Source organism: Nannospalax galili, unplaced genomic scaffold, assembly GCF_000622305.1.
Source record: "Nannospalax galili isolate Female #2095 unplaced genomic scaffold, S.galili_v1.0 scaffold110, whole genome shotgun sequence".
NCBI classification, from domain to species: domain Eukaryota; kingdom Metazoa; phylum Chordata; class Mammalia; order Rodentia; family Spalacidae; genus Nannospalax; species Nannospalax galili.
In genome coordinates, this window is record NW_008328707.1 from 430,946 (window position 1) to 451,263 (window position 20,318).

At 39.1% G+C, this 20,318-nt stretch overlaps 1 protein-coding gene across 4 annotated transcripts in view; it reads left to right on the forward strand.

Annotated features, from left to right (window-relative positions):
* Window positions 1-20,256, forward strand: part of Xpot (exportin for tRNA) — a 48,342-nt gene extending 28,086 nt beyond the window's left edge. For 3 of the 4 annotated variants that reach the window (XM_008828987.3, XM_029561501.1, XM_029561503.1), the window contains 10 exons: window positions 814-883; window positions 1,760-1,998; window positions 2,782-3,067; window positions 4,787-4,976; window positions 5,845-5,961; window positions 6,263-6,378; window positions 7,964-8,011; window positions 11,207-11,278; window positions 17,481-17,537; window positions 19,908-20,256. In XM_008828987.3, coding sequence (XP_008827209.1) covers window positions 814-883; window positions 1,760-1,998; window positions 2,782-3,067; window positions 4,787-4,976; window positions 5,845-5,961; window positions 6,263-6,378; window positions 7,964-8,011; window positions 11,207-11,278; window positions 17,481-17,537; window positions 19,908-19,934 — 1,222 coding nt within the window. In that variant the 3' untranslated portion in view covers window positions 19,935-20,256. The remainder of the gene's footprint in view (window positions 1-813; window positions 884-1,759; window positions 1,999-2,781; window positions 3,068-4,786; window positions 4,977-5,844; window positions 5,962-6,262; window positions 6,379-7,963; window positions 8,012-11,206; window positions 11,279-17,480; window positions 17,538-19,907) is intronic. The other variant, XM_029561502.1, reaches the window with a different exon arrangement.
* Window positions 20,257-20,318: the final 62 nt, after the last annotated feature.

Sequence of the window (20,318 nt, forward strand, 5' to 3'; positions counted from 1 at the left end):
AGCACTGGGAATCAAACCTGGGTCCCTCTGCAAGAGCAGTCAGTGCTCTTAACCACTGAGCTCTCTCTCTAGCCCCTCTCTTGTTCTTTTTAACTATGAAATAGACATGAAAGAGCCTGAGGGTAGATTTGGTTCTTTCTGTACTAAGACTGGCTTTACTAATGATCTTCATGCTGGGACTTCTTTTCTTGCTCATTAAACAGTTCAGCACAAACAAGTGGCTTGTTTGCATATTTTTATATATTTTTTAGTTTATTATTGAGTATGTATATGGTATATATGTATGTACAGACATGTGTGGAGGTCAGAGGACAACTTTCAGGAGACAGTTTTCTCCTACTGTGGGATCTGGGGATCAAACTCCAGGTTGTTAGGGTTACGCTTAACCTACTGAGCCATCTCCCCAGTCTTGTCTGCATATTTTTGGTTTGTTTTCTTGGTTGTGGAGATGACAGACTCCCAATTCTCTATCCTCTACATCTCAAGTGCTAAAATTACAGGCATGTCTTGTGATGCCCAGCTTGAAAATACATTTTAACATACTCTGTTATATAGTATTCTTTATAAGTACCTGTGGAGGGAGGGGAGTGAAAAGTACTTACCAGGCTTATAATATTGGACATTATCTTGATAATATATCACTACAGAGCAGATATGCATTCTTTAAAATTACTCATAAGCTAGTCTAAATAATCATATTGACTAGCCATAGAATTGAACTTTTCTTTCCTTCTGTCTTAAATGGAAATTTGGTACTTTAGCAGATGTTCCGCACTATTACTTACCTGTGATTTTTCTTTTGACTTTATTCAGTAAACAAATGAATCCTTTCATTGAGGATATTTTGAATAGAATACAGGATTTATTAGCCCTTTCTCCACCTGTAAGTATCTTTGAAGGTATTTTCCCCAGATATGAGGTATATATGCCATCAGCTTGGCCTTTGTGGGCTTTACTTATTTTTAACTGGAGAGGTGTGTGTGCAAAGTTTATTTGGATCTGTGTATCAAAATTGTTTTGATGATAAACACAATAGTAATGAAAAGAATTAAAAGTTGATCAATAAATTTGGCAGTGTGGAGTAGTTCTGTTGAATGTAGCTAAAGTATTTTATGGAGAAGAAAAAAATTCAACTTCCAAATTTTCTAGATCGTGATTTGTCATTCTTAACGTTGCTACTCTTACATCATTTTCATCTTCAGGCATAGGGTAAAAAAAATTCTGTTTAGTGACATTTCAACAAAAACATGTAAGATGAGCTGTGACTTACACATTTTGTTTAAAGCAAAGCACCGATGTTCATTTCATGATCGTCATTACTCTTGGCATGCAGGCATTGACTACTTTTCTCAGCAGTTTACTGACCCGTGCAACATAGGCATTCAAAGACTTGTATTGTCTTAAGTGTGTTGGATAGCAATAATTATTCTTACAATCATTTGCAAAGTTTTGTCAAGACTAAATTTTAATTAATTTAAACATTTGTTCACTCATTACAGTGCCAGGGATTGAGCCCAGGGCCTTATTCATAAGTACATGCCCAGGACCAGATTTAGAATCATGATTTCTTTTAACCTCTGATTTAGTTTTCTTTTCATTTTATGTTTTCTCTTCATTCTATGGTTATGGGAAGAATTTTGCTTTTATGAATATTTGATATATGAGCTGATGTGGGAGATTATATTTCCTATCCCTGTTCTGATTAAATGCAAGGAGCTAAAAGGTAAAAATTCAATTTTAAGACTAAATTCCATTCTAGGAGAATGGTTACCAGTCCTTACTGAGCAGCGATGATCAGCTGTTTATTTATGAAACAGCTGGAGTGCTGATTGTTAATAGTGAATACCCAGCAGAAAGGAAGCAAGCGTTAATGAGGAATCTGTTGACTCCACTGATGGAGAAGTTTAAAATTCTGCTGGAGAAATTGATGATGGCACAAGATGAAGAAAGACAGGCGTCTCTGGCCGATTGTCTGAACCATGCTGTTGGATTTGCTAGGTAAACCCAATTGCAAGTAATTATAAAGCATGTGTCTCTACATAGGCAGAGCTGTTTATATGGCTCTTTGAACTTGGACATGTGTAACTATTTCCAAAATGTAGCTAGCACAGAGAATAGATCATTTACCAGCTATAATTTTACCTTGAAGACTGTTATATCCTTAGTATGCCCTCTTCTGCTGTCCATAACCAGTAGCATGCTGGGATATCTTGGCTTAATATTGGTACTCTTCCTTAGCTGTTGCATTGTGTCCTAGAGCCCAACAAGCAACCATTTCTCTCTCTACCCATATTTTTAAATTAACAGCATGAAAGTTAAAATGATTGGTAATTAGAGGTTATATTGTGAAATTGTTCCATATAATGCCTCAGATCAAGAGCTAAGGTATTAGGTTATATGAATAACTTGATTAGAATTGTGATTAGATTGTTTTCTAAATTTAGGTGAGTAGCATGCAGATTGCCTAGTATGGCTTAGTCATGGACATAGATTGTTTTTTTCTGCATACGTTATCAAAATAAAGTAGTTAGATAGACTCAAGGATTATATTAACTACATCTCATTTGCTTAATTTACTTTGAGCTTTTTGTTCTGTAGTGACATCTGGAAACAGTAGTTTTACACATAATCATTAACTAAGGATAGAAGCGATTGTGATGTAGAAGAATATAATTGGTTTCTTAGTTTTGTCAGTTTGCCAGTCTGATGTGCATTGTTTCTAAATACTCCATAAATTTAAAAAAAAAAGTTAAACCTGGTTGCCTGGTTTTGGTTTTATAGTCGAACCAGCAAGGCTTTCAGCAACAAACAGACTGTGAAGCAGTGCGGCTGTTCCGAAGTTTATCTGGACTGTTTGCAGACGTTCTTGCCAGCCCTCAGTTGTCCATTACAAAAGGATCTTCTCAGAAGTGGAGTTCGTACTTTCCTTCATCGAATGATTATTTGCCTAGAGGAGGAAGTTCTTCCATTCATCCCAGCTGCCTCAGAACACATGCTCAAAGACTGTGAAGCAAAAGACCTCCAGGAATTCATACCACTTATCAACCAGATTACAGCCAAATTCAAGGTACCACAAACCTGCAGAGCTCCAAGATACTCTGACTTAACCATCTCCTTCTGATGTAAAAGTTAGATGTATTTATCTTCAGATATCTTTTGGGTTTTGTCCCTTCTGATTTTGTGTGGGAGAATCGGGCAGTGGCTATGTGTGCCTGTGGAGGCCAGAGGTTACCATCAGATATCTTCTTCCAACTTTTATGTGTATGAGTATATTGCCTGAATGTGTGTGAGTGTACCGAGGTCAAAAGAGAGCTTCAGATTCCCCTGGAATTGGAGTTAAGGATGGTTCGTAGCCACCACGTAGGTGCTGAGAATTGACCCTGAGTCCTCTGCAAGAACAGTCAGTGGTCTTAACCACTGAGCCATCTCTCCAGTCCCGCCAACTTATTTTTTGAGATGGGGGCCTGTCACCAAACCTGGAATTCACTGATTGGGCTGGGCTGACGGGCCAGCAAGCTCCAGTGATCCTCCTCTAGCTCCCCAGTGCTATGATCACAGCTGCAGTCCACCATTCCCAGCTTTTTATTACTTGGTTGCTGAGGATCTGAACTTAGTCCTCATGCTTGCACAGCAAGTACCTTACAGACTGAGCCATCTCCCCAGCCTTATCTTTTTATTTTCTAAAGGAATTACTTGACCACACGGATCAAAAGAATTTTAAGCATCTCCAATATGTAGCATACAGGTGACACTAACTAGGTGTTTTAATAAAAATACCTTGTTAGCCATTGTAGCAGAAGAAAGCTACCAAGAACATCAAATAAAAACAGTATTGAGTCTTAAATGCAAACATGCCACTGTAGCTTATGTTCCCAGATGGTTTAAAAGTACTTCAGTCTTCTGAAGTCGGTTTTATAGACAAAGGAATTTAAGCCAGGAATAAAGTGGCTAAGGAAAATGACCAACACTTTCATAAAGCTTTCTAGGTTCAAAATCTGTTCTAAATGTTTATGGACACCCCTATGACAGTAAGTGGTAATAATTATGCCTTATAGATGAGAAGACCCAGATAGACTGAGGAATTTAGCTGAGAGAAGTCATGTATGTTGGGTCTGTATGTTGTGTTGTGTTTTTGTTTTTGCTTTTGCTTTGAAATAGTCTCTCACTATGTAGCCCCAGCTGGCCTGGAACTATATAGACTAGGCTGGCCTCAAAATCACAAAGATCTACCTGCCTCTGCCTCCCAAGTGCTGGGATTAAAAGAGTGTGCTACTACACTCAGCACATATGTTGGTTTTAATTTAACAGAATTCATTTTTAAATTTGAAAATATTACTTGGCAATCTTTGTGACCACCTATATTATTTTAACTCAAGTCTTTTTAACTTTTAAATTCTGTGTGTGTGTGTGTGTGTGTGTGTGTGCCAAGATGTGGAGATCAGAAGACAGTTAACTTGTGGTGTCAGTTCTCTCCTTTCAAACCTTCCATGGGTTCTGAGAATCAAAGGTCAGCAGGCTTATACAAGTACCTTTATCTGCTGAGCCATCTTACTGATCCTTAGCCCATATCTTAAGCTGTAGGTAGTAAGTTGAACTTAACCTTGAGTATTTCAATAATATATATGGTCTGTGAATTTTGTCTTAAAATTACAATTTACTACTGAATTATACAAATTTCCTACGTAGACGCCTAAGAAAAGCTTTATGTAACATTTTCCTCTCTTAATTTCACATTAATTTTCTTAGACATTTCTGAGGTGTTATAATAGTTGTTTCTTATTTCCAGATTCAGGTATCCCCGTTTTTACAACAGATGTTCATGCCTCTACTTCATGCAATTTTTGAAGTGCTGCTCCGACCAGCAGAAGACAATGACCAGTCTGCTGCACTCGAGAAGCAAATGCTACGAAGGAGTTACTTTGCCTTCCTGCAGACAGTCACTGGCAGTGGGATGAGTGAGGTGATCGCAAATCAAGGTGTGGTGTGCACCATGCTTAATTTATCTCTTAAGTCCTTGTACAGTTGTACGTCCATGTGAGCAAGGGTGAGTGGAAGCAAATGACACCTGTGAAGTTGTGGTCTTTTGGCCCCTACAAAAACAGTTCATGATTTTTAGGATAGAAATCATTATACTCATGTAGAGCATCTTTAATTTATATTCAATTTCTCTTTTCTGATGCTTTAATATGAATAGTAGTGTCACCATTCCCCGCAGTTGGTCAACAGTTGAGTCTTGCTGACCAATTTACCATCTTGAACTGGCCAAGCATGGTGGCACAAACCTATAACCTCAGTTACGTGGCACACTAAGGCAGAAGATTTGAAAATTCAAGGCCTTCCTGAGCTGCACAGTGTCTTCAGGATCAGCCTCAGCAACTCTTGAGACTCACACAAAAAGAAGGATTCAAGAAAAAAAAAATCTACATACATCTCAGTGGTAGAGCACTGCCCTAGCCTGCACAAAGTTCAGTCTCCTTTCCACCTCCTGGTCTCCCAAATAGACAGAACTGTATAGATCACCATAGAGAAATATGTTAAGAATTATGTTAAGAAGGAGCTGGACATGGTGGCATATATTTTGAATCCCAGCACTCAGAAGGCAGTGGTCAGGCAGATCTGAGTTTAAGGCTGTTCTGGTCTACGTAGCAAGTTCTAAAAATAAAATCCAGAGGAGCAAGTTATCAAGGGAATTCTAACTTTGTACTGCTTCAGATTTACTTGTATCATTAATTTTTTAAAAAATTCAAGGAATATTAGCAACTCTGTAAATGTTTTTTGACTCTTACTATATATAAAATTGGAGTTTTTGATTGTTTTTGAAATTAAACTAGTGTTTCTCTTCAGGTGCAGAGAATGTAGAACGAGTGCTGGTTACGGTTATCCAAGGAGCTGTTGACTATCCAGATCCAATTGCACAGAAAACGTGTTTTATCATTCTCTCAAAGCTGGTAGAACTTTGGGGTAAGATAGGTTTTTTTGTGGGTTTCTTTGTTTTAAGGTTTTATCCCAGCCTCTCCCACTCCCGGTGCTAGGAATTAAACCCAAGGCCTTGGCATATGCTGATCAAGTGCTCTGCCACTGAGCTGCATTTCCAACCTGAGAATTTTTTAACCTTCATGCTCTGACTAGTTTCATGGGACTATTAGAAATTAAATGGAACCCTGATCCAAATATAGACAGGAACTGGGAATTGATTTTTCCCTGGTGGTGAACTAATTGTCTTTCTTTTTATACAAGATGAAAATTTGAATTCTCTTGACAGGAGGTAAAGATGGACCAGTGGGATTTGCTGATTTTGTTTATAAGCACATTGTCCCTGCATGTTTCCTAGCACCTTTAAAACAAACCTTTGACCTGGCAGATGCACAGACAGTATTGGTAAGCATCTAAGATTCTTTCTGGGTTTTTTTTGGAGCTGAGGACCAAACCCAGGGCCTTGTGCTTGCTAAGCAAGCGCTCTACCACTGAGCTGAATCCCCAACCCCTAAGATTCTTTATTTACCATATATAGCTCTCATATACCCACAAATTCTTTAATGGCAGGTTGGTTTTGTTTCGTTGATTTACATATATAATGATTTCACTTTACTAGCTGTTTGATTTTGTTTCGTTGATTTTATAGATATATAATATATATGTACGTAATGATTTCAAGTTAAGATTCATTATATTTGGTTATCAATTTATTTTTCCTGATCTCGGGATAGAGTTAAGGCACTTGTATGTGCTACCAAGTGCTTTACCACTAAGCTACACCCTAACGCCTCTTTCCCACCCTCCTTCCTTTCCTCCCTCCCTTCCTTCCTTTCCCTTTCTCTTCTGTATTCTCTTTGTCTTTTTCTCTCTCTCTCTTCCTCTCCTTCCCTTCCTCCCCTCTGTCCTCTCCCCTTTGTTTTTGGTTCAAGGTCTTGCTATATCGCCCTCAGTGTCCTGGATCTCACTGTGTAAACCAAGCTGGCCTCAAACTCATGATCCTCTTGCTTCATGATGGGTATGCGCCATCATGCCCACCTTTCCTACTACTTTAATTATGGTTTTCCCTACCATTAAGAGCATTAAAAGGCAACTTTGTTCTCTTCATTTGATGGTCCCCCAGAATCTCATCTTTAGAGCATTTCATGTGAGAGTATCTGTTTTCTCACTTCTCCAAACTAGTAAAAGCCAGGCTTCCTAATTGTAATTGGCTGCATTAAGACAGCAGTTTGTGTTTCTCTTTTCCTTCTTTTTCTACCCAGACTACTTACTCCTCCTGCCTGTTTCCCCTCCTTACCCTGTTCCTGGAAACAGTATATATTTTCCTAGCAGTAGCTGGGGAAAGAACCTGCTATGTAGACCAAGCTGGCCTTGAGCTCATGGAGATTCCCCCTGCCTCTTCCAACAGAATGTTGGGATTAAAGGTTTACATGACCACACTAGACCAGATTTTTTTGTCGTTGTTAATTTAAAAAAAATTTTCTTTTTCTTTTTTATTATTTTAGACAGGATCTCATTGTTTAGCCCTAGCTGGCCTGGGACTCACTATATAGACCATCCCAGACTGGCCTTAATCTCACAGAGTTCACCTGCTTCTGCCTCTGGAGTGTTAGATTAAAGGCATGTGCCATCACTCCTGGTTCAGACTAAAAGTTTTTCTTAATTTTATTTTTATCTTATTTTATGTGTATGAGTATATTGCCTGTATGTGTGTAAGTGTAACTGTGTCGTGCAGTGTCCTCGGAGATCAGAAGAAGACATCAGATTCCTCCAGAACTGGAGTTATGGGTGGTTGTTAGCCACCATGTGGGTGCTAGGAATAGAACTCGGGTCCATCAGATTCCTCCAGAACTGGAATTATGGGTGGTTGTTAGCCACCATGTGGGTGCTAGGAATAGAACTCGGGTCCTCTGCAAGAACAGCTAGTACTCTTAACTGCTGAGCCATCTCTCCAGCTCCAGACTAAAAAATTTAAACTTGTTTTTCATAGGCACTTTCTGAGTGTGCTGTGACTCTGAAAACAATTCATCTCAAACGGGTAAGGCTCGTGATTAGTGCCCCTTTACTGTATTTGCTATGGTTTTATTGGATCTGATTTGTGTTCCTTTTTTTTTTTTTTTTGGCTCTTTGAGACGGTGACTCCCTGTAACCCCAGCTGTCCTGGAACTCATTATATATAGACCAGGCTGGCCTCGAACTCACAAAGATCTGCCTGCCTCTGCCTCCCAAGTGCTTGATTTGTGTTCTTAAAAACTCTTTTATCAAAGGTATTTTTATCAGTACTGTCTTGGTGGGTAGGAGGGGCTAATTGAAAGTAGCAGTGTCTGTTATTGGCCTTCATATTTTGAGTTACAAGAAGATTAAAATGTGTATTTGTTTTGATTTGACAAAGTCGGAAAATTTTTCCCCATCATTTCAAGATGTAACTTCTTTTTTAAAATATTTTATTTATTTTTATTTTTATGTGTATGAGTGCCTGCATGTATGTAAGTGCACCCGTCGTGCAATACCCGCAGAGGACAGAAGAGGCTGTTGGAGCCCCTGGAACTAGAGTTATAGATGGTTGTTAGCTGTCATGTGGGTGCTGGGATTCAAACTCAGGTCTTCTGCAAGAACAGTCAGTGTTCTTAACTACTGAGCCATCTCTCCAGCCCCAAGATGTAACTTCTTTATAGATAGATTGTTCTGCCTTCCTTTGTTGGTTGTGTGTGTGTTCTGGTGGGAGAGAGCACATAGGGAGGGTGCACATGTGCTTGTGGAGGCCAGATGTCAATCTCAGGTGTTGTTCCTCTGGAAGCTATCTAAGTTCTTTTCTGAGTCAGTCTCCCACAGGGACCTAGGACTTGCTATAGGCTAGACTGACTAGCCAACCACTTGGAGGAATCTACCTTTCTCTGCCTCCTTAGCTCTGGAATACAGTATATGCCATCACTGGGTTTTGAAGGTGTATTTGTTCATTTTTTGTGTGTATGAGTGTTTTGCCTGCATGTATATAAGTACACCCGTGCATACAATGCCCATGGAGGTCAGAGGAGGGAGTCAGATCCCCTGGAACTGGAGTTATGATGATTGTTAGCCGCCATGTGGATGTTGGCTACTGAACCCAGGTCCTCTGTAAGAGCCTAGTGCTCTTAACCAGAGTCATCTCTCCAGACCCAACTTTTAATTAATTAGATTATGGTGAATGCCAGAGATTGAACCCAGGTCCTCATGCTTTCACAAGTGCTTTACCAACTGAGCTTATCTCCTTAGCCTCTGACTGACTGACTGACTGACTGACTGACTGACTGACTGACTTTTTGAGACAGGGTCTCACACTGCAGCTCAGACTGGCATGAATTCACAGCAATTCTCCTATCTCAGTCTCACAAGTCCTGGGATTATGGGCATGAGTTCTACCTTCTTAGTATTGTAAGTAGTTAGAGACTTTGATTACTTCCAGACACCAGCTTCTTTATCAGTCTAATCACATGAATAAATCATAAGTGACTTTAGATACTTTTAAATAACTTGAATTGGTTACCAACATTTGAAAATAAGATACTTTTTCTTTGAACAAAAATTCCTATTTCCTACTTATTCACCCAGCACAGATCAATATTTCCTCATAGCTGAAGTTAGCTACAGAGCAGTCTGTCCCCTTGTCCCCTTAAAAGAACATGAGTTCTGATTACCAGTTCCCTCTCTGCATCTTCACTTCTTTGAGTTTGAGTTTGAGATTTAAACAATTTTCAACTCAGAGCATTTTCTCTACATTTGTTGTGTGCCAAGATGAAGGCCATTGCATTACAGAAAAATACATAAAGATGATTCTTCAATATTGTGGAGCTCAGAATTAAGGGAAACTAGTACATAAATAATTTTCAGTGGTTTAAAATAAGTATTTTAATAAAACATGTAAAATATTAGAGTACCAAAGCTGAGTAAAGGCACAATCTAAGCAACCCATAAGAACATGGTGGGTTTTGTCTAATAGGTCTTAAGACAGATGTGTGTAGGTTGGACTGGCACTCCAGTGAGCTGGGTGCGTGAAAACAGAGCAGGTGTTGCATAATGAATTTGGTGGGAGATAATAGATTTAATTCTTTTAGACAAAGTACGTAGACAGAAGCAAAGCTTAAAAAAAAAATGCAGTGGGGAAAAGATGGTTAAAAGTTGTGTGTTAAATGTGAAAATTTGGAATGCCAAAGGGCTATGTGGATAGCTACGCTGGAAGAGATATTCTGAAAGTTGTTTGGAGTATGAGTGGGAAACACTTAGAACTAAATACTGGTTTTGCAGTCTTCAGTGTTAGCCCTAGAGAATTTCTAAGATCAGGACATAAAGAACCTTGGCTAAAGCAAGAGTAGAGATACCTTAAAGAGGCTGAAGAGATTGCTCATCAGTTAAGAGCACATACTGCTCTTGCAGAAGATCAGAGTTCGGTTCCCACCACTCACATGGGGAGGCTCACAACTGCCCATAACTCCAGTTACAGGAGTCTGAAGCCTCTGCCCTCTGCAGAACAGACACACGCACATACACACGTAATCAAAAATAAAATAAATCTTAAACGGAAACACCTAGAATTAGTAGGTAGCTGTGTTATGGAAGCTCAGGACAGAGTCTTGGGAAAGGAGGCTAGTGACATTGTCAGATGCTTGGGAGTTTAAGATGAGGAATGAAAGCAGCAAGAATGGTGTTCAGAAGTGTTTTTTCTTCTTAATTAATAAAAGTCCTAACTTAAAACATACAGAGAATTAAGAAGTGTTGTTTCTGTTTCCTAATTATTTTTGAGTACAAGTCTACTTTTCCAAAATTTAAAAAAAAAGAAAGCCTAGTTTGTTTTGTTTTTTAGAATTTTTTTAAAAAGTTTATTACTCTGTGTGTGTGTGTGTGTGTGTGTGTGTGTGTGTGTGTGTGTGAGAGAGAGAGACACAGTCTACATGTGTAGGTGTGGCAATCAGAAGCCAACTCATGAACTCATGCTGTCCTTTCACTGGGATCCTGGGATTGAATTCAGGTGTCAGGCTTTTTACCTGTGCCATTTCCCTGGTCCCAAACCATAGTTTGTTTGTATATAAGTTATAAGTTTTTCCTTGCGTGTATATGCACATGCATGCTTATGTATAGAGAGGCCAGAAGAGGGTTTCGGGTCCCCTAGAATTCTAGTTATACCACCATGTGGTACTGGGAACTAAACTTGGGCCCTCTGCAAGAGTTATTTTTTAATAACTTATCTTTCAATCTTTAGGGTCCAGAATGTGTTCAGTATCTTCAACAAGAATATCTGCCCTCCTTACAAGTTGCTCCAGAAATAATTCAGGTAAAAGCTATCCTAACAGATTTTGTTATTAATTTAATTAAATAAATGTGAGTATATATCATTTTCTAAATTTTCATGCAAGGACATCAAACTGTATCCATCTTGATGTTTTGCTGTCTGTAGGATAACAAGCATATTTAAGTAGCCTGGAGTTTAAACCTCAGGTGATCCATGATGACCTGTGTTCAATCTCTGGGAAGGAAAGAACCGACTTCTGCAAATTGCCCTCTGAGCTCCATGTGTGCACATGTACAACCCCCTCCACACACACTCCTACACATTTACAAGTACACAAATAAATATGACAGTAGAAAAGAGTCACTTGTCTGGATTTCAAGATTTGCTTTTTTTCTTTAGTAATGTTTTGGAGTTTTGTTTTTCCAGTTTTATTTTATGGTGATAAGACGGTGTGCAATATATCTTTCTGAGAAAGAGGGTCTCGCTGTGTAGCCCTGACTGGCCTCAAACTCAAGATCTATCTGCCTCTGTCTCCCAAGCACCACCACCATACCTCTCCCTTCTTAAAATATTTTTTGAATTTTAGTTATTTATTTTTATATAAAAAATATATATATGAGTGTTTTGTATATGAGTGTTTTGTATATGAGTGTTTTGCCTGTGTGTGTGTAAGTGTACCATGTGCCTACAGAGTCCAAAGAGGCCAGAAAAGGCATTGGATCCCCTGGAACTGAAGTTTGGGATAGCTGTCAGCTGCCATATGGGTACTGGGAACCGAACCTGAATCCTGGTGCATTTATATAAAAAATATATATATGAGTGTTTTGTATATGAGTGTTTTGTATATGAGTGTTTTGCCTGTGTGTGTGTAAGTGTACCATGTGCCTACAGAGTCCAAAGAGGCCAGAAAAGGCATTGGATCCCCTGGAACTGAAGTTTGGGATAGCTGTCAGCTGCCATATGGGTACTGGGAACCGAACCTGAATCCTGGTGCAATGGTCTTAACTGCTGATCCATCTCTCCAGCCTTACTGTTTTTAAGTCTGTAGTACATTAGTGTTAATTAAGGGATAATACTGTGCCTATACAGCATTTGATAGATCTCTAGAATGAATTCACCTTGCATACTTTAAATTTGCTTCCTGTTAGCAAGTCTTCTTTCCCCAACTCCTGGCCATTACCATGCTACGCTGTGATTCTCTGAACTTGAGTCATTTTAGAGACCTTACGTAAGTGGAATCATGTAGTTTTTGCTTTTTGTGACTGGCTATTTCACTTATATTGATGTCCTCAAAATTTACCCATGTTTGTTGCTTACAATAGGATTTCCTTTGTGCATGTGCAAATATATGAATATTGAAGCCAGAGGTCAACCTCAGATGTTACTTCTTAAGAACCATCATCCGTCTTGCTTTTTGAGACAGGGTCTCTCACTGGGACCTAGAGCCTGCCAATTAGACTAGGCTGGGTGGCTAGCAAGTCCCAGGAATCCTCCTGTCTATGTCTCCCCAGCACTGGAATTGCAAGTATGTGCCACTGTGCCTGCCTTTATGTGGGTGCTGGAGATCACGCTCAGGTCCTCACATTTGCCTGGCAAGTTCTTCACCAACTTACATCTTCCTGGCTCCAAAATTTCCTTCTTCAAGGGTCAATAATTATTCATTATGCAAGTGATCTACACTTTCTTTGTTCATTAATCCATCAATAGGCATTTAGATTGTTTCTACAGCCTGACTATAGTGCTATAATGAGCATGGGACTGCTAATCTCTCAATCCTGATTTCAATTCTGTCAGAAAAATACCCAAAAGTGAGATGCTATATAATGTGGTAGCTCTACTGGAAAGTTTTAACAGCCTTTATATGAGCTTAGGGTGTAGTTGAGTGGTCAAGTAGAATGTGCTTTAGTATGCTTGGGAGGCTCAACATTCAGTCCCTAACCAATAAAATGAACCTCCATACTCTTTGTAGCAACTATATCATTGCTTTCCCAACAGTGTGCATGTTATGATAACTCCATGTCCTTGCCAACTTTAGTCTTGTGTATTTGTAATGAGATGTTGACCTCAAACTCTAAATCTTACCTCAGTCACCCAAGTAGTCAAAATGACAGGCATGTACTACAGGGCCCGGTTGGTTGGTTGGTTGGTTGGTTGGTTGGTTGGTTTGTTTTTATTTTGCTTTTTGAAACAAGAGTCTTGCTTTGTTGCTTTGACTAGCCTCGAACTTGTGGGCTCAAGCAGTCACTGCCCTCAGCTTCTAGAGAAACTGGGACTCGAGACATGACTTTGAGGCTTGGTTTGTTCATTTGGTGGTGTGATAATGCGTTGTAGTTTTGGTTTCTATTTCCCTGATGATTAGCAATGATTAAGCATCCTCTTCGTGTACCTATTGATGAAAACGTCTTTGGAAAAATGTCTGTTCAAGTCTTCAGCCAGTTTTCTGTATAGGCTATCACTCATGTTTTACTAATGAATAGCATTTCCTTGCATATATTAGCTCTTTACCAAGTATATGGTCTGCAGCTATTTTCTTGTATCCCCTGGCCATTCAGTAGATTTTCTCTCTCTGTTGACAGTTATACAGAAGCTTTCTGGTTTGATGTAGGCTTGCTTAGGCTCTACTTCCGTGCTTGTGCCTTTTCATGATAGTCATTACATCATTGTCCACATGAGCACTGTGCTTTCCCACCACATTCTCTTTTAGTTTTACAGTTTGCAGTCTTATGTTTAGGTCTCACTGAATTTTTATTATTTTTAATTTGTGTATGTGTGTTTCAGTGTAAGGGTATGTGCACATACATGCAGGTTCCCCCAGAGGCTAGAGACCTTGGATACCTTGGAGCTGCAGTTACTGGTGGTTGTGAGCCTCCTGGCTTGGGTACTGGGAACTGAACTCAAGATCCTCTGCAAGAGCAGTACATTTTCTTAGCCACTAGGCCACCTCTCAACCCCTTCACTAAATTTTAGGGTGATTTTTATGTATGGTGTAAGATAAGGGTACATACTAATTCTTTGGTATATGGATGTTCAGTTTTCCTGATACCATTTATTATTGAAGAGAGTGTTCTTTCCCCATTTTTATGCTCTCAGAATGATTACCAAAACTTAGTTGATGGTGTATACATGGATTTATTTTGGGGCTCTGTTGTGTTCCTTTGGTCTTTGTCTTTATTCCAATACCATACTTAACTATACTCAGAGTGGTGACTCTAGTCATTCTTTTTCAAACTTGTTTTGTTTATTTAAGATCATTGTGATTTCATGTGAACTTTAGTATTAGTTTTTATATTTCTATAAAAAACTGTCATTAGGATTTTGATGGAATTTGTAGATTCGGTTTTGTTTGTGGGATGACTACCTGATGAAGCAGAAATGTCTATTTAGCATCTCAGCAAGAGATACTCCCTTCATCAGGTATTTATACACACATGCACAAAGGAGCCAATTTACTGCATTTAGATTTTCAGCATCTCTCTGGAGCAGAAATAGGCTTCCTGTGGAACTCTGTACCAATTACCCCAAGACTTTGGGTCTTGGTCCTAGACACTGACTTTCAGAGTTCTTTTATAATTCTCTGTCACCTTTTTGGATAATGGCTCTAGGACACTAGGAAAGAACTGTCCTTCCACTTCACAGATGGACTGTCCAGGAAATATTTCCAAAGCCCAGAGTGGGCTGGGTGAGAAAGCTGCTTTTCCTCCTCTCTCTGGTGGCTCTGTCATCACCTTCCCGCATGTGATCTCTACATCCACCAGGACTAGCTGTCCAGATAAAATAGAATAAATAAAATAATAAATCACATGAAGGGTAATTATTTTTTATAAGTATCATGATCTGAAACATGAAAAATACAGACTGATTGGGGTTGTACACATGAGTCCTAGTACCTTTGGAGGCCAGAGCCATTGAGTCCCCTGCCTGCTCTGGAGTTGGAGTTACAGAAAGAGTGTGAGCTGTCTGACATGGTTTCTGGGAATCAAACTAGGTCCTCTGCAAGAGCAATACATGCTCTTAACCACTGAGACATCTCTCCAGCCCTAAAATTACATAGTCTTTATTTATTTATTTTATGTATGTGCACACACATGCATGCATGCACACACACTTGTCATGGAGCACATGTAGAAATTAGAGGGCAATGTGCCAAGTAGTTCTCTCTCCTTCCATCATTTGAGACTCAGGGAGTGAACTCAAGTCATCAGGCTTGCCTATCCTAAGGTTTAATACAGATTTCTTTATGTCTTTTTCATGCATCCTTAGTGTTTTATATACATATATATTTTTTATTAGTTTTTATTTTATGTGAATGAATGTGTTGCCTGCATGCATGTAAGTGCACCCATGTCATACAGTGCCCTCAGAGGTCAGAAGAGGGCATCGAATTCTGGAACTGGAGTTGCAGATGATTGTTAGCTGCCATGTGGGTACTGAGAATTGATCCTGGTTCCTCTGCAAGAGCAGCTAATAGTCTTAACCACTGAGCCATCTCTCCAGCCCCTGAACCCTTAGTTTTTATTAACCTTCCTCTCCATATTACCCCCATCCGCCATCCCAACACTGTTTAAACCCTTTCAAGCCTAGTATTCCCTCCACTTTTATATCCTCTGTGCTTTACTACCTCTCCCATAGTGCCCTCACCCCAAATTTTTTATAGTGCTGTTTTTAAGAGGTACCAAACATTAATAAAGTGGTTATATATTTTTATGAAACCAATGTTTTCTTTTAGATATTTTTATTTTATGTATGTAAGTGCACCCATGTCATACAGTGCCTGCAGAGGTCAGAAGAAGGTGTTGGATCCCATGGAACTGGAGTTATGGACCGCTGTTAGCCACCATGTGGGTGCTGGGAACCGAACCCATGTTAACCACTAAGCCATCTCTCCAGCTCTGAAAGCAATGTTTTTACTTATGAGTTTTGTGCCCATGAAGTCAATACAGCATTTATTTTGCATGTCTATCTTATAATTTGATTGTAAGAGGTAATATAAGGAACCTCATTTTTTTCCTTTATCATCTGCCTTATGTTTTGACACACTTCCCAGAATTCTCATAAAGAGAAGTCTTTTGTGTGTATTGAGGGGGGGGGTCTCATATCCTTGACTGGTTTCCAGCTGAAAATGTAGCCAATCATGTCTTTGTACTTTTGATGTTCCTGTCTTTACCTCTCGAGTGCTGGAATTACAGGCATGAACCATCGTGCCCATTTATATGGTGTTAGGGAGCAAACTTGGGGCTTTGTGCAGGCTAGGCAAGCACTCTACCAACTGAGATACATGTGCAGCCCAATTGTCTTTTTCCTTTGATCTCTCTCTACCCTGTGACTTCTCTTAGCAGGTAACATTAAGCCTTATCCATACAGTTTTCACCACATTCACTCTTAGGCATAAGTTCATATAGCCCAGGACAAGCATGTTCTGAAAAGTGAAAGCAACTTATCTGATAGTGTTATATTTGAAAATGCCACATAAAACCTTTTATGGTAAAGATTGGTTTGAATTGATTTTGATTAGCAGTAATAGGAATCCTGTGGATTTGAAGCAATCCTAATGTCCATTATTAGATGACTGGATAAAGTAAATATGGTCTATGCCTGCAGTGGTATTATTTAGCCATAAGAAGGAAATCCTGTCCCATGCTACAACACAGGTGAACTGTGGGGACATAGTACAAAGTTAATAACCCTGGCATAAACAGATAAGCACTACATGATCTTCTGGCATAAGACATCAAAGTGGTAATAAGGCTCATCAAAGCAGAAAGTAGAATGGTGGCAGTGAGGGGCTGAGGAGGAGGAAATGCAGAGTTGTTTTGTATGCATGGGTGTTCAGTTTTGCAAGTTGAAAAAGCTTGAGCAATCTGCTGCACATGGAGTTAAAATCACTCCTATGCATGTGAAAGCGGTTGAAATGGTAAGTTGTGTTTATTAACCATAACTTAAAACTAAAAGGATACTGTGGGCTTGGGCTAAAATGGATTTTCTGGGACTAGAGTGATGGCTCAGCAGTTAAGAGCATTGGCTGTTCTTGTAGAGGACCCAGGTTTGATTCCCAGAACCCACATGGCGGCTAACAACTGTCTGTAATTCCAGTTCCGGGGGATCCAGCTCCCTCTTCTCATTTCTGTGGGCATTGTACAACACAGGTATACTTACATAAATGCAGGCAATATACTCACACACATAAAAATTTAAAGTCAAATAAAATAAAATGGGTTTTCCTCTCTTCCCTTCCTTGTCACCCCAGGAGTTCTGTCAAGCACTTCAGCAGCCTGATGCTAAAGTTTTTAAAAATTACCTAAAGGTAGGTATTTGGGGAACTTCCATATCTTTATATACAACTAGGTAACTTATGTTGAGATCTCTTTGCTCTAAAGGCTGCTGTTAAGATTACAGAAGATTTTGTGAATCCCCTTTGAACTAAGCTGTAGCTTGAATAGATTGGTGTGGCGATGCCAGTTTTCTTCTACAGTTTCATGATGTAATTAAATGGGAACTAGAGGATGGAAAGAACAAGAAATGTTCAAGAACAGTGGTCATATTGTTGAAAAGATCTAAAAATACAAAAGCAGAAGTATGAAATATTTGCTTACATCCCATTTTGAAACATTTGAATTGTGTAGCAGACAGAAGAGACTCCTGATTTGGCCATCAAGGCTGTTTTCATATTCAAAAATCTTTGAATTTTAAAAATAAGTAAATTATCTCCACCTGAGTATGGTGGTACATACAGATAATTCCAGTGTTGGGAAGTGGTGGCAGGAGGATCAAAAATTCCAGGTTAGCCTCTCCTACATAGTGAGACCCTGTCTAAGAATAGAGAGCCAGGTGTGGTGGCACATGCCTTTAATTCCAGGCAGAGGCAGGCAGTTCTCTGTGAGATTAAGGCCAACCTGGTCTACCTAGTGAGCTCCAGGCCAGCTGTGGCTACAGGGAGACTTGTCTCAAAACAAACAAAACCAAAGTAAAATAAAAATTAAAAAACGGTTGTAGATTAGACCTCTTGTACTTCATGACTGTTTATGAACCAGGCACTAGATAAAGTGCTGCAAATACCAACATTGAGCGACTTTCCCTGCCCAAGGAGCTCACGGTCTAGAAATGTAGTCACTGTTTGACTGAATGCAGAACTATTTCTCGTTTTCATTTAATGCCTCAGCCAATAAATTGGAGAGCAAAGTACTATACTAAATATCTTGGTAGTAAGCTACAAGTAAGTGGCTCCTGGTTCTTTGGTCAAGACAGTCAGTAGAATTCTTACATCAAGGGCTGGAGAATGTTGCTCAGTGGTAGAGCACTTGCCTAGCATGTGCAAGACCCTGGTTTTCAATCCTTAGCATCTATTCAGTTATTAAGTATCAAAAGGATTTGCTTAGTGGCCTGCCATCCTTTGTAGTTATGACATCTTCCGCTATCAGTTATCAACAGACAGGAAGAATATGAAACAATCATTTTTCATCATTAGAAGAAAACAAATAAAAGCCATGGACGGAATTGTTAAATCTTAATAGGTAGAACAATAAATCTGGGTACATTTTAGAAGACTTGTGTTCCAAATGTATGTATTCATATATACAACATTTGCAAAGTCTTCTCCCAAGCTCAGCTTCTCTTCAGTAATAGCAGTTTCTCTTGATAGCAGTGTCTGTTACTGCCATCCTTCTAGTTGGAAAGTCTGTTGTTCTTTCCCCCTTCAAATCTGGTTGATCATTGTATTTTTCTTTTGAAAGACTTCCTGTCTTACTTCAGTGTTCAATCATTTGTTCTAGCCTGGCTAACCCATCAAGAAGTCCTTCAGATTCACTGTCTTTTCACTTAGCCTTCCTGGAAATACTGTTTACTAAAACAAGTTCATTTTCTTCTTTGACATTTAAATTGCTCTTATAGTCTGATATCAGACTTTATTTTTAGATTCTCTTTCAGGAAGTATCTTTGCTGTTCTTGCTGTTCTCCAGAAATTTTGCCACATTAGCAACCCTCCCTTATGAATTCTGCCTATTCTAGACTTCCCTTTACCCTGGCCTCTATTCTAGTTTCCTTCTGGTGATAACGACAAATACAATGACTCAAAGCAATTTGGGAAAGGATTTATTTCAGCTTACGTATTACATACAAAAAGTCCATTGTTGAGGGAAGTTACAGAAACCATAGAGGAATGCTGCTTGCTTGCTTGCTTGAAGAGTCATGCTTAACTAGCTATGTTATATAGTCCAGGGCCACCTGCCCAGGGAATGGTACCACCCACAGTGTGCTGAGCCTTCCCCTCATCCCCAATATCAATTAACATTTGACACAGTCCCCCACAGACTTGCCCACAAGCCACTAGAGGACTCTAGACTGTCAAGTTGACAATAAGATAACTTGGCCAAGCTCCTGTAAGGCCATTCTTTGCACTTTTTTTTTGTTGTTGTTTTTGTTTCTTTTGGGACAGGATCGCTCTTACATAGCCCAGGCTAGCTTGAAACTCACTATCTTCCAGCCTCAACCTCCCGAGCACTGTTCCTATCTCACAGCATTAGCAGTAATACTTTATTTCCTTAGCTTTCCAGTAGAGGATTGTCAATCTATTGTATGTTACAAAAGAGTAATTGGCATTCAGACCCATGGAATTGTTCTTTATATGAAAGAAATTATGTTTTCTAACATTTGTATTGTTTTAATACTTTTTTTACAGGTGTTCTTCCAGAGAGCAAAACCCTAAGGACTGGATCGCCCTGTGCCTACTTCACAATCAGGAATTCCAGTTAATAATTTATAAAGAAGCAGTTTTGTGTGCCATTCACACTTGTCTTTTTAACATTGTTTTGAGCTTATTGCAGTATGTATGGGATTTTTCTGTAAAATGGGTGTAATTTTTCCCTAAATACAGGTATGTGACAACAAGAAAGGTTGCTTGCATGCCAGTTCAAACTGTTCTATGTCAAAAATGCTGTGATAAGACACCGCAATTATCCTAGTACCTTGTTTTCATTTGAAACTTTGAAGTCAAGTCCTTTATTTAAAAAAAAAAAAAAAAAAAAAAAAAAAAAAATTCTTCATGAAATCATAGTTGGAATATCTAGACTAAAATAAGATTTCTAATTTT